This window comes from Petromyzon marinus, unplaced genomic scaffold (genome assembly GCF_048934315.1).
Source record: "Petromyzon marinus isolate PM22_M1 ecotype Great Lakes invasive population unplaced genomic scaffold, UKy_Petmar_22M1.pri1.0 PM_Scaffold_37, whole genome shotgun sequence".
NCBI lineage: Eukaryota > Metazoa > Chordata > Hyperoartia > Petromyzontiformes > Petromyzontidae > Petromyzon > Petromyzon marinus.
The window spans coordinates 432,132-445,406 of record NW_027423357.1 but is presented as its reverse complement, the minus strand read 5'-3'; the positions used below and the strand labels follow the sequence as shown (position 1 = coordinate 445,406).

Genomic DNA, 13,275 nt, shown 5'->3' with positions numbered 1-13,275 from the left:
TGACTCCCCAGTGTGTAGGAGTGATGTAGTCTCTCACACTACCATTGTCACTCCCCAGTGTGTAGGAGTGATGTAGTCTCTCACACTAACAATGTGACTTCCAGTGTGTAGGAGTGATGTAGTCTCTCACACTACCATTGTGACTCCCAGTGTGTAGGAGTGATGTAGTCTCTCACACTACCATTGTGACTCCCAGTGTGTAGGAGTGATGTCTCTGACACTACCAATGTGACCCTCAGCGTGTAGGAGTGATGTAGTCTCTCACACTACCATTGTGACTCCCAGTGTGTAGGAGTGATGTAGTCTCTCACACTACCATTGTGACTCCCAGCGTGTAGGAGTGATGTAGTCTCTCACACTACCATTGTGACTCCCCAGTGTGTAGGAGTGATGTAGTCTCTCACACTACCATTGTGACTCCCCAGTGTGTAGGAGTGATGTAGTCTCTCACACTACCATTGTGACTCCCAGTGTGTAGGAGTGATGTAGTCTCTCACACTACCATTGTGACTCCCAGCGTGTAGGAGTGATGTAGTCTCTCACACTACCATTGTGACTCCCCAGTGTGTAAGAGTGATGTAGTCTCTCACACTACCATTGTGACTCCCCAGTGTGTAGGAGTGATGTAGTCTCTCACACTACCATTGTGACTCCCAGCGTGTAGGAGTGATGTAGTCTCTCACACTACCATTGTGACTCCCCAGTGTGTAGGAGTGATGTAGTCTCTCACACTACCCTTGTGACTCCCAGTGTGTAGGAGTGATGTAGTCTCTCACACTACCATTGTGACTCCCAGCGTGTAGGAGTGATGTAGTCTCTCACACTACCATTGTGACTCCCAGTGTGTAGGAGTGATGTAGTCTCTCACACTACCATTGTGACTCCCAGTGTGTAGGAGTGATGTAGTCTCTCACACTACCATTGTGACTCCCAGTGTGTAGGAGTGATGTAGTCTCTGTCACTACCATTGTGACTCCCAGCGTGTAGGAGTGATGTAGTCTCTGACACTTCCATTGTGACCCTCAGTGTGTAGGAGTGATGTAGTCTCTCACACTACCATTGTGACTCCCAGTGTGTAGGAGTGATGTAGTCTCTCACACTACCATTGTGACTCCCAGCGTGTAGGAGTGATGTAGTCTCTCACACTACCCTTGTGACTCCCAGCGTGTAGGAGTGATGTAGTCTCTCACACTACCATTGTGACTCGACAGTGTGTAGGAGTGATGTAGTCTCTGTCACTACCATTGTGACTCCCCAGCGTGTAGGAGTGATGTAGTCTCTGACACTACCATTGTGACTCCCAGTGTGTAGGAGTGATGTAGTCTCTCACACTACCATTGTGACTCCCACCGTGTAGGAGTGATGTAGTCTCTCACACTACCATTGTGACTCCCACCGTGTAGGAGTGATGTAGTCTCTCACACTACCAATGTGACTCCCAGTGTGTAGGAGTGATGTAGTCTCTGACACTTCCATTGTGACCCTCAGTGTGTAGGAGTGATGTAGTCTCTCACACTACCATTGTGACTCCCAGTGTGTAGGAGTGATGTAGTCTCTCACACTATCAATGTGACTCCCAGCGTGTAGGAGTGATGTAGTCTCTGACACTACCATTGTGACTCCCAGTGTGTAGGAGTGATGTAGTCTCTCACACTACCATTGTGACTCCCAGCGTGTAGGAGTGATGTAGTCTCTCACACTTCCAATGTGACTCCCAGCGTGTAGGAGTGATGTAGTCTCTGACACTTCCATTGTGACCCTCAGTGTGTAGGAGTGATGTAGTCTCTCACACTTCCAATGTGACTCCCAGCGTGTAGGAGTGATGTAGTCTCTCACACTTCCAATGTGACTCCCAGCGTGTAGGAGTGATGTAGTCTCTCACACTACCATTGTGACTCTCAGTGTGTAGGAGTGATGTAGTCTCTCACACTTCCAATGTGACTCCCACCGTGTAGGAGTGATGTAGTCTCTCACACTACCATTGTGACTCTCAGTGTGTAGGAGTGATGTAGTCTCTCACACTACCATTGTGACTCTCAGTGTGTAGGAGTGATGTAGTCTCTCACACTACCAATGTGACTCCCCAGTGTGTAGGAGTGATGTAGTCTCTCACACTACCATTGTGACTCCCAGTGTAGGAGTGATGTAGTCTCTGACACTAACATTGTGACCCCTCAGTGTGTAGGAGTGATGTAGTCTCTCACACTACCATTGTGACTCCCAGTGTAGGAGTGATGTAGTCTCTGACACTAACATTGTGACTCCCAGTGTAGGAGTGATGTAGTCTCTGACACTACCATTGTGACTCCCCAGTGTGTAGGAGTGATGTAGTCTCTCACACTACCATTGTGACTCCCAGTGTGTAGGAGTGATGTAGTCCCTCACACTATCAATGTGACTCCCCAGTGTGTAGGAGTGATGTAGTCTCTCACACTACCAATGTGACTCCCAGTGTGTAGGAGTGATGTAGTCTCTGACACTTCCATTGTGACCCTCAGTGTGTAGGAGTGATGTAGTCTCTCACACTACCATTGTGACTCCCAGTGTGTAGGAGTGATGTAGTCTCTGACACTTCCATTGTGACCCTCAGTGTGTAGGAGTGATGTAGTCTCTCACACTACCATTGTGACCCTCAGTGTGTAGGAGTGATGTAGTCTCTCACACTACCATTGTGACCCTCAGTGTGTAGGAGTGATGTAGTCTCTCACACTACCATTGTGACTCCCAGTGTGTAGGAGTGATGTAGTCTCTCACACTACCAATGTGACTCCCAGCGTGTAGGAGTGATGTAGTCTCTGACACTTCCATTGTGACCCTCAGTGTGTAGGAGTGATGTAGTCTCTCACACTACCAATGTGACTCCTAGTGTGTAGGAGTGATGTAGTCTCTCACACTACCATTGTGACCCTCAGTGTGTAGGAGTGATGTAGTCTCTCACACTTCCAATGTGACTCCCAGTGTGTAGGAGTGATGTAGTCTCTCACACTTCCATTGTGACCCTCAGCGTGTAGGAGTGATGTAGTCTCTCACACTACCATTGTGACTCCCCAGTGTGTAGGAGTGATGTAGTCTCTGACACTTCCATTGTGACCCTCAGTGTGTAGGAGTGATGTAGTCTCTCACACTACCATTGTGACTCCCCAGTGTGTAGGAGTGATGTAGTCTCTCACACGGCCACCGTGAATCCGTCAGCATTTGTCCCTCCTTGACCGGATTTCCACTGTGGCAGCCTGCGCCTGGCCCTGTACCAGCACTGGTCGCTGTTTGAGTCGCTGTGCCACTCACTGTACTCGTACGCCGGCCTCAGACTCTGGTCCCTGCACGGGCACAAGAGGCTCCACGCCCTGCTCGCAGACATGGGGTGAGTGGCGGGGTCAGGGAGTGTGGCGCAGGGAGTGTGACGGAGTGGTGGTGGTGGTGGTCCGTGTGAGTGAGTGTGTGTGTGAGTGGTAGTGTGTGTGAGTGTGGTAGTGTGTGTTAGTGAGTGTGGTAGTGTGTGTTAGTGTGGTAGTGAGTGTGGTAGTGTGTTAGTGTGGTAGTGTGTGTAAGTGTGTGTGAGTGTGGTAGTGTGTGTGGTAGTGTGAGTGTGTGAGTGTGGTAGTGAGTGTGGTAGTGTGTGTGAGTGTGGTATTGAGTGTGGTATTGAGTGTGGTATTGAGTGTGGTAGTGAGTGTGGTAGTGTGTGTGGTAGTGTGTGGTAGAGTGTGGTAGTGTGTGGTAGTGTGTGGTAGTGAGTGTGTGTTAGTGTGGTAGTGTGTGTGGTAGTGTGTGTGGTAGTGAGTGTGGTAGTGTGTGTGGTAGTGTGTGTGTGTGGTAGTGTGTGGTAGTGAGTGTTAGTGTGTGTGAGTGAGTGTGGTAGTGTGTGTTAGTGTGGTAGTGTGTGTGAGTGTATGAAGGGGTCTGAGTTAGTGTATGGAGGGAGTGTGAGTGAGTGAGTGTGGTAGTGTGTGTGTGTGGCAGTGTGGTAGTGTGTGTGTGGTTGTGAGTTTGGTAGTGTGAGTGAGTGTGGGTGTGGTAGTGTGTGGTAGTGTGTGTGAGTGTGAGTAAGTTTGGTAGTGTGTTTGAGTGAGTGTGGTAGTGTGACTGTGGTAGTGTGTGTGAGTGTGTGTGTGAGTGAGTGTGGTAGTGTGAGTGAGTGTTAGTGTGGTAGTGTGTGTGTGAGTGTGTGTGTGAGTGAGTGTGAGTGAGTGTGGTAGTGTGAGTGAGTGTTACTGTGGTAGTGTGTGTGAGTGAGTGTGAGTGTGAAAGATCTGGGCAAGGTTCCATCGGTGAGCTCCTCTGGCAGGCAAGTCTGCGATGGCTGGGTCAAGTAGCCCGCATGCCCAGCCACCGCATGCCGAAACAGCTTTTGTTCGGCCGGATCGAGGGGGCTAAATGGGCGCGGCACGGGCTAGAGAAGAGATGGAGTGATGTGGTACAGGAGGACGTGGAGCTGAGTGGACTTGCCGATGACTGGTGCCAGCGGTGTCAAGATCGGCCTCTGTGGAGGAGGCTCGTGAAGGACGCTATTGGGCAGTTGGAGGCAGTCGCCCTCCAACAACAACGGAGGGCGGAGGAGCGACGCTCACAACAACGAGCGGAGCGCCGGGTGGCTAAAGCACAGCAGGTTGGCACAGTAGGGGGCACAGGTGGTGCATCAGCCAGTCATCTCAGTCAGTCGACCCGTGGCACCTGGGTCTGCCCCGTGACCTCCTGCCAGCGGGCGTTCGACACTTCACGTGGCCTCAAGGTGCATATGGCCTGGCACAAGCGTTGTGGTGATGTTACCGCCACTTAGTGGCGAATGGCGGTTGTTGTTGTATGAGGGAGTGTGAGTGAGTGTATGAGGCAGCGTGTGCCGAGGGGAAATGGGCGAGGTTTAGGACTGTCACTCATGCAGCTGCAATGGCTGCTTTGGGTACACGGTCCAGACCTCCACAGAGACCCTGGGTGACAGAGGAGGTGTTCAGGCTGGCTGAGAAAAAGTGACAGGCCCACTGTCATCGTCTACAGCATGCCACGTCGGAGAATGAGGAGGCTTACTACCAAGAGAGATGGAGTCTGCCTCAGTAGCCCGCGATCACAAATCACTCTTTAGCTCCATCAAAATAGTAACTTGCAGCGCCACACCGATCGCCGTCATTAGGGGAAATAACGGTGATCTGCTCTACGACCCCCAGGAACAGGTTTGCAAATTTGCTGAGCATTTGTGTGAGGTCTTGGGAGAGGGGAAATACCTCAGCCAGGAAAGCATCATGGGGCAAAGTGGGGATGACCCTGCTGAGGCTGCTGTGCCTCAAATATTGGAAGAAGAAGTCACCCCCTGTGAGTGGCTGGCTGAAGTATCATCTGTTGAGGAAGTACTTAAGGCGATCCAGAGTCTGAGACCAAGAAAGTCACCGGGCAGAGATGATCTCCCAAGCGAAATGCTGAGGGAGGGTGGCGTTTGTGCAGACTGCCCTATATGACATCATAACAACAGTCTGGACCACTGAATGGGTGCCGCAGGATTGTACGGATGCCCTGGTGGTCCCCCTCTTTAAGAAGGGGGACCGCACAGACTGTAACAACTACAGGGGCATCTCACTCCTCAATGTGCCGGGAAAGATCCTGGCAAGGATTATTCAAAATCGCCTTTACAGGCACGCTGAGGAGAGGCTTGCGGAGCCCCAATGCGGTTTCAGGAAAGGGCGGTCCTGCACAGATGCCATATTTTCTGTCCGTCTGCTACAGCAGAGGTGTAGGGAATTCCAACAAGACCTACATCTCTGCTTTATTGACCTGGTCAAGGCCTATGATACCATCAGTAGGCCTGGGCTCTGGGTTGTTCTTTGTTCTTTCGGAGTCCCTGACTCTGCTCACGATCATTAAGGACCTTCATGATGGTGAGCGGGCCCCGGGTAAAACTACGTGGCCGGGAGTTGGAGCCATTCCCGGTTCACCTTGGGGTGCGACAGGGATGCCCTCTGGCTCCCACATTATTGAACATCATCTTTGACCACGTGGTTCTAGAAGCTTTGCATGGCCGTACCGGAGGAATTTCCATCTGGTATAGATACAATGGGAGGCTGATCGATGCCCGGATGTGGTCAAGAGATGGTTCCCTATTGGTCAACCATTTTAAGTATGCCGATGAACTGGTGATTGCTGCTCACTCAGAGGAGGAGTTGGAGGCGCTGCTGCTGAGACTGGAGCGTGCCACTAAGAGGTGGGGCCTTACCATCAGCCCCACCAAAACTAAGCACCTGCCTGGGTATTTTGTGCCAACAGACACTCCACTCCCACAACTTCCAATTGGTAATGGGGTAGTTTTGGAGATTGTGGAGAGTTTCCCATACCTGGGCAGCGTGCTTATGACCGGTTCCGGTAGGTAGTGTGTGTGTGTGTAGGTACGTACGTAGTGTGTATAGTATATGTATGTGTGAGTACATACTGTATGTGTACATAGTGTGTGTGTAGTGTATGTATATTGTGTGTGTGTGTACGTAATGTGCGTAGTGTAGGTATGTCGTGTGTGTGTGGAGTGTGTACGTACTGTGTATGTGTAGTGTATGTACGTAATGTGTGCGTACGTACTGTGTGTGTACGCACTGTGTGTGTAGTGTATGTGTAGCATATGTATGTAGTGTGTGTGTACGTACTGTGCGTGTACGTACTGTACGTGTACGTACTTTGTGTGTACGTACTGTGTGTGTGTGTAGTGTATGTGTGTAGTGTATGTATGTAGTGTGTGTGTGTACATAATGTGCGTAGTGTATGTATGTCGTGTGTATGTGTAGTATATGTATGTAGTGTGTATGTGTAGTGTATGTACGTAATGTGTGCGTACTGCCTGTGTGTGTACGTAGTGTGTGTGTGTAGTGTATGTGCAGCGTATGTATGGAGTGTGTGTGTACGTACTGTGTACGTAATGTGAGTGTGCGTAGTGTGTGTATGTCGTGTGCGTAGTGTATGTACGTAATGTGTGTGTACATACTGTGTGTGTGCGCGTGTGTGTGTAGTGTATGTACGTAATGTGTGCGTGCGTACTGTGTGTGTGTGTGCGTAGTGTATGTATGTCGTGTGTGTGTGGAGTGTATGTATGTAGTGTGTGTGTAGTGTATGTGAAGTGTATATACGTAATGTGTGCGTACGTACTGTGTGTGTGTATGTCTTGTGTGTGGAGTGTATGTATGTAGTGTGTGTGTGTAGTAGTGTGTAGTGTATGTACGTACTGTGTGTGTGTATGTATGTCTTGTGTGTGGAGTGTATGTATGTAGTGTGTGTGTGTAGTAGTGTGTATGTGTATGTATGTAATGTGTGTGTGTGTGTAGTAGTGTGTAGTGTATGTATGTAGTGTGTGTGTGTAGTAGTGTGTAGTGTATGTATGTACTGTGTGTGTGTGTATGTATGTCTTGTGTGTGGAGTGTATGTATGTAGTGTGTGTGTGTAGTAGTGTGTATGTGTATGTATGTAATGTGTGTGTGTGTGTGCGTAGTGTATGTATGTCGTGTGTGTGTGGAGTGTATGTATGTAGTGTGTATGTGTGGTGTATGTGAAGTGTGTCTACGTAATGTGTGCGTACGTACTGTGTGTGTGTGTGTATGTATGTCTTGTGTGTGGAGTGTATGTATGTAGTGTGTGTGTGTAGTAGTGTGTAGTGTATGTATGTAATGTGTGTGTGTGTGTGTGTATGTATGTCTTGTGTGTGGAGTGTATGTATGTAGTGTGTGTGTGTAGTAGTGTGTAGTGTATGTATGTAATGTGTGTGTGTGTATGTATGTCTTGTGTGTGGAGTGTATGTATGTAGTGTGTGTGTGTGTAGTAGTGTGTAGTGTATGTACGTACTGTGTGTGTGTATGTATGTCTTGTGTGTGGAGTGTGTGTATGTAGTGTGTGTGTGTAGTAGTGTGTATGTGTATGTATGTAATGTGTGTGTGTGTGTAGTAGTGTGTAGTGTATGTATGTAGTGTGTGTGTGTAGTAGTGTGTAGTGTATGTATGTACTGTGTGTGTGTATGTATGTCTTGTGTGTGGAGTGTATGTATGTAGTGTGTGTGTGTAGTAGTGTGTATGTGTATGTATGTAATGTGTGTGTGTGTGTAGTAGTGTGTAGTGTATGTATGTAGTGTGTGTGTGTAGTAGTGTGTAGTGTATGTATGTACTGTGTGTGTGTATGTATGTCTTGTGTGTGGAGTGTATGTATGTAGTGTGTGTGTGTAGTAGTGTGTATGTGTATGTATGTAATGTGTGTGTGTGTGTAGTAGTGTGTAGTGTATGTATGTAGTGTGTGTGTGTAGTGTATGTATGTAATGTGTGTGTGTGTGTGTGGAGTGTATGTATGTAGTGTGTATGTGTGGTGTATGTGAAGTGTGTCTACGTAATGTGTGCGTACGTACTGTGTGTGTGTGTGTATGTCTTGTGTGTGGAGTGTATGTATGTAGTGTGTGTGTGTAGTGTATGTATGTAGTGTGTGTGTGTGTAGTAGTGTGTATGTGTAGTGTATGTATGTAGTGTGTGTGTGTAGTAGTGTGTGTGTGTAGTGTATGTATGTAGTGTGTGTGTGTAGTAGTGTGTGTGTGTAGTGTATGTATGTAGTGTGTGTGTGTAGTAGTGTGTGTGTGTAGTGTATGTATGTAGTGTGTGTGTGTAGTAGTGTGTGTGTGGAGTGTATGTATGTAGTGTGTGTGTGTAGTAGTGTGTATGTGTATGTATGTAATGTGTGTGTGTGTGTAGTAGTGTGTGTGTGTATGTATGTATGTAATGTGTGTAGTAGTGTGTAGTGTATGTATGTACTGTGTGTGTGTGTATGTATGTCTTGTGTGTGGAGTGTATGTATGTAGTGTGTGTGTGTAGTAGTGTGTAGTGTATGTATGTAATGTGTGTGTGTGTGTGTAGTAGTGTGTAGTGTATGTATGTAGTGTGTGTGTGTGTAGTAGTGTGTATGTGTAGTGTATGTATGTAATGTGTGTGTGTGTGTGTAGTAGTGTGTAGTGTATGTACGTACTGTGTGTGTATGTATGTCTTGTGTGTGGAGTGTATGTATGTAGTGTGTGTGTGTAGTAGTGTGTATGTATGTAATGTGTGTGTGTGTGTGCCCCCAGTCTGCCACTGAAGCAGGTGAAGCAGAAGTTCCAGTGCATGGACGTGAAGCTGAAGGAGAACCTCCTGGCTGCCATCGATGAGTCGGCCACCAAGTTTGGGTAGCTACGCTAATACACTACACTATACACTACTACTCTATACACTACTACACTACACACTATACACTACTACACTACACACTACTACACTATACACTACTACACTATACACTACTACACTATACACTACTACACTATACACTACTACTCTATACACTACTACACTACACACTACTACACTACACACTATACACTACTACACTATACACTACACTATACACTACTACTCTATACACTACTACACTATACACTACTACACTACACACTACTACACTATACACTACTACACTATATACTACTACACTATATACTACTACTCTATACACTACTACACTATACTATACACTACTACACTATACACTACTACACTACACTACACACTACTACACTATACACTACTACACTATACACTACTACACTATACTATACACTACTACACTACACACTACTACACTATACACTACTACACTACACACTACTACACTACACTACACACTACTACACTACACACTACTACACTATGCACTACTACACTACACACTACTACACTATACACTACTACACTATACTATACACTACTACACTATACACTACTACACTATACACTGGTACACTATACACTACTACACTATACACTACTACACTATACACTACACTAAACACTACTACACTATACACTACTACACTATACACTACTACACTATACACTACTACACTATACACTACTACACTATACACTACTACACTACACACTACTACACTATACACTACTACACTATACTATACACTACTACACTACACACTACTACACTATACACTACTACACTACACACTACTACACTACACTACACACTACTACACTACACACTACTACACTATGCACTACTACACTACACACTACTACACTATACACTACTACACTATACTATACACTACTACACTATACTATACACTACTACACTATACACTACTACACTATACACTGGTACACTATACACTACTACACTATACACTACTACACTATACACTACACTAAACACTACTACACTATACACTACTACACTATACACTACTACACTATACACTACTACACTATACACTACTACACTATACACTACTACACTACACTACTACACTACACACTACTACACTATACACTACTACACTATACACTACTACACTACACATTACTACACTATACACTACTACACTATATACTACTACACTATATACTACTACACTATACACTACTACACTATACTATACACTACTACACTATACACTACTACACTACACACTACTACACTATACACTACTACACTACACTCTACACTACTACACTACAATACTACACTATACACTACTACACTACACACTACTACACTATACACTACACTATACACTACTACACTATACACTACTACACTACACTATACACTACTACACTATACACTACTACACTACACTACACACTACTACACTATACACTACTACACTATACTATACACTACTACACTATACACTACTACACTATACACTACTACACTACAATACTACACTACACACTATACTATACACTACTACACTATACACTACTACACTACAATACTACACTATACACTACTACACTACACACTACTACACTATACACTACACTATGCACTACTACACTATACACTACTACACTACACTATACACTACTACACTATACACTACTACACTATACACTACTACACTACACACTACTACACTACTACACTATACACTACAACACTATACACTACTACGCTAATACATTACACTACACACTACTACACCACACTACACACTACTACACTATACACTACTACACTACACTACTACACTACACACTACTGCACTATACACTACTACTACACTACTACCACTACCCTACACTACCACTACTACACTACTACCACTACACTACTACTACACTACTACTACACTACTACTACACTACTACTACACTACTACTACACTACACTATACACTACTACACTACACACTACTACACTACACACTACTACTCTACACTACTACCACTACTACACTATACACTACTACACTATACACTACAACACTATACACTACTATGCTAATACATTACACTACACACTACTACACCACACTACACACTACTACACTATACACTACTACACTACACTACTACACTACACACTACTGCACTATACACTACTACTACACTACTACACTACTACCACTACCCTACACTACCACTACTACACTATACACTACTACATCACTACTACACTACACTACTACCACTACCCTACACTACTACCACTACTACACTACTACCACTACACTACTACTACACTACTACACTACTACTACACTACACTACACTATACACTACTACACTACACACTACTACTCTACACTACTACCACTACTACACTATACACTACTACACTACACTACTACACTACTACCACTACTACACTATACACTACTACACTACACACTACTACACTATACACTACTACACTATACACTACAACACTATACACTACTACGCTAATACATTACACTACACACTACTACACCACACTACACACTACTACACTATACACTACTACACTACACTACTACACTACACACTACTGCACTATACACTACTACTACACTACTACCACTACCCTACACTACCACTACTACACTATACACTACTACATCACTACTACACTACACTACTACCACTACCCTACACTACTACCACTACTACACTACTACCACTACACTACTACTACACTATACACTACTACACTACACACTACTACTCTACACTACTACCACTACTACACTATACACTACTACACTACACTACTACACTACACTACTACACTACTACCACTACTACACTATACACTACTACACTACACACTACTACACTACTACACTACTACTACACTATACACTACTACACTACACTACTACACTACACACTACTACACTACTACTACACTATACACTACTACACTACACTACTACACTACACACTACTACACTACACACTACTTCACTACACACTACTTCACTATACACTACTACTACACACTACACTATACACTACTACCCTACACTATACACTACTACACTACTACTGCACCGCTACACTCCGCTGTGTGTGTGTGTGCCAGTATGGGGGACATGCGTGTGCAGACTTTCTGCGCCGAGTTTGGCTTCCGCTCGCGCTTCCTGGCTGGGGACGTCGCCCTCGCGGTCGCCGCTCTCGCGGCCTCCACGACCCCCGACCCCGAACACCCTGGGGGAGGGGCAGGGGGGGGAGCCATCGCTGCCCTACACTCACTCTCCAGGTACGGCACCTGTGTCTGTCTCTCTCACCTGTGTCTCTCACCTGTGTCTCTCTCTCACCTGTGTCTCTCTCTCACCTGTGTCTCTCTCTCACCTGTGTCTCTCACCTGTCTCTCTCTCACCTGTCTCTCTCACCTGTGTCTCTCTCTCTCACCTCCTGTCTCTCTCACCTGTGTCTCTCACCTGTGTCTCTCACCTGTGTCTCTCTCTCACCTGTCTCTCTCTCACCTGTGTGTCTCTCACCTGTCTCTCTCACCTCCTGTCTCTCTCACCTGTGTCTCTCTCACCTGTGTCTCTCACCTGTGTCTCTCACCTGTGTCTCTCTCACCTGTGTCTCTCTCACCTGTGTCTCTCACCTGTGTCTCTCACCTGTGTCTCTCTCTCACCTGTGTCTCTCACCTGTGTCTCTCACCACCTGTGTCTCTCTCTCACCTGTGTCTCTCACCTGTGTCTCTCTCACCTGTGTCTCTCACCTGTGTCTCTCACCTGTGTCTCTCACCTGTGTCTCTCACCTGTGTCTCTCTCTCACCTGTCTCTCTCTCACCTGTGTCTGTCTCTCACCTGTGTCTCTCACCTGTGTCTCTCTCACCTGTGTCTCTCACCTGTGTCTCTCACCTGTGTCTCTCACCTGTCTCTCTCTCACCTGTGTCTCTCTCACCTGTGTCTCTCACCACCTGTGTCTCTCTCTCACCTGTGTCTCTCACCTGTGTCTCTCTCTCACCTGTGTCTCTCTCACCTGTCTCTCTCACCTGTGCCTC

General features: G+C 46.0%; 2 protein-coding genes across 2 annotated transcripts in view; one reads left to right on the top strand and one right to left on the bottom strand.

The window, feature by feature from the left end:
• The window catches only part of LOC116958111 (uncharacterized), a 348,130-nt gene that overhangs the window by 160,234 nt on the left and 174,621 nt on the right, over positions 1–13,275 (bottom strand). The gene's annotated exons all lie outside the window — the stretch shown is intronic.
• The window catches only part of CDC45 (cell division cycle 45), a 112,380-nt gene that overhangs the window by 38,274 nt on the left and 60,831 nt on the right, over positions 1–13,275 (top strand). Inside the window, exons 11-13 of the mRNA XM_032980600.2 lie at positions 3,230–3,361; positions 9,062–9,160; positions 12,343–12,519. Of these exons, the coding sequence (XP_032836491.1) occupies positions 3,230–3,361; positions 9,062–9,160; positions 12,343–12,519 (408 nt within the window). The remainder of the gene's footprint in view (positions 1–3,229; positions 3,362–9,061; positions 9,161–12,342; positions 12,520–13,275) is intronic.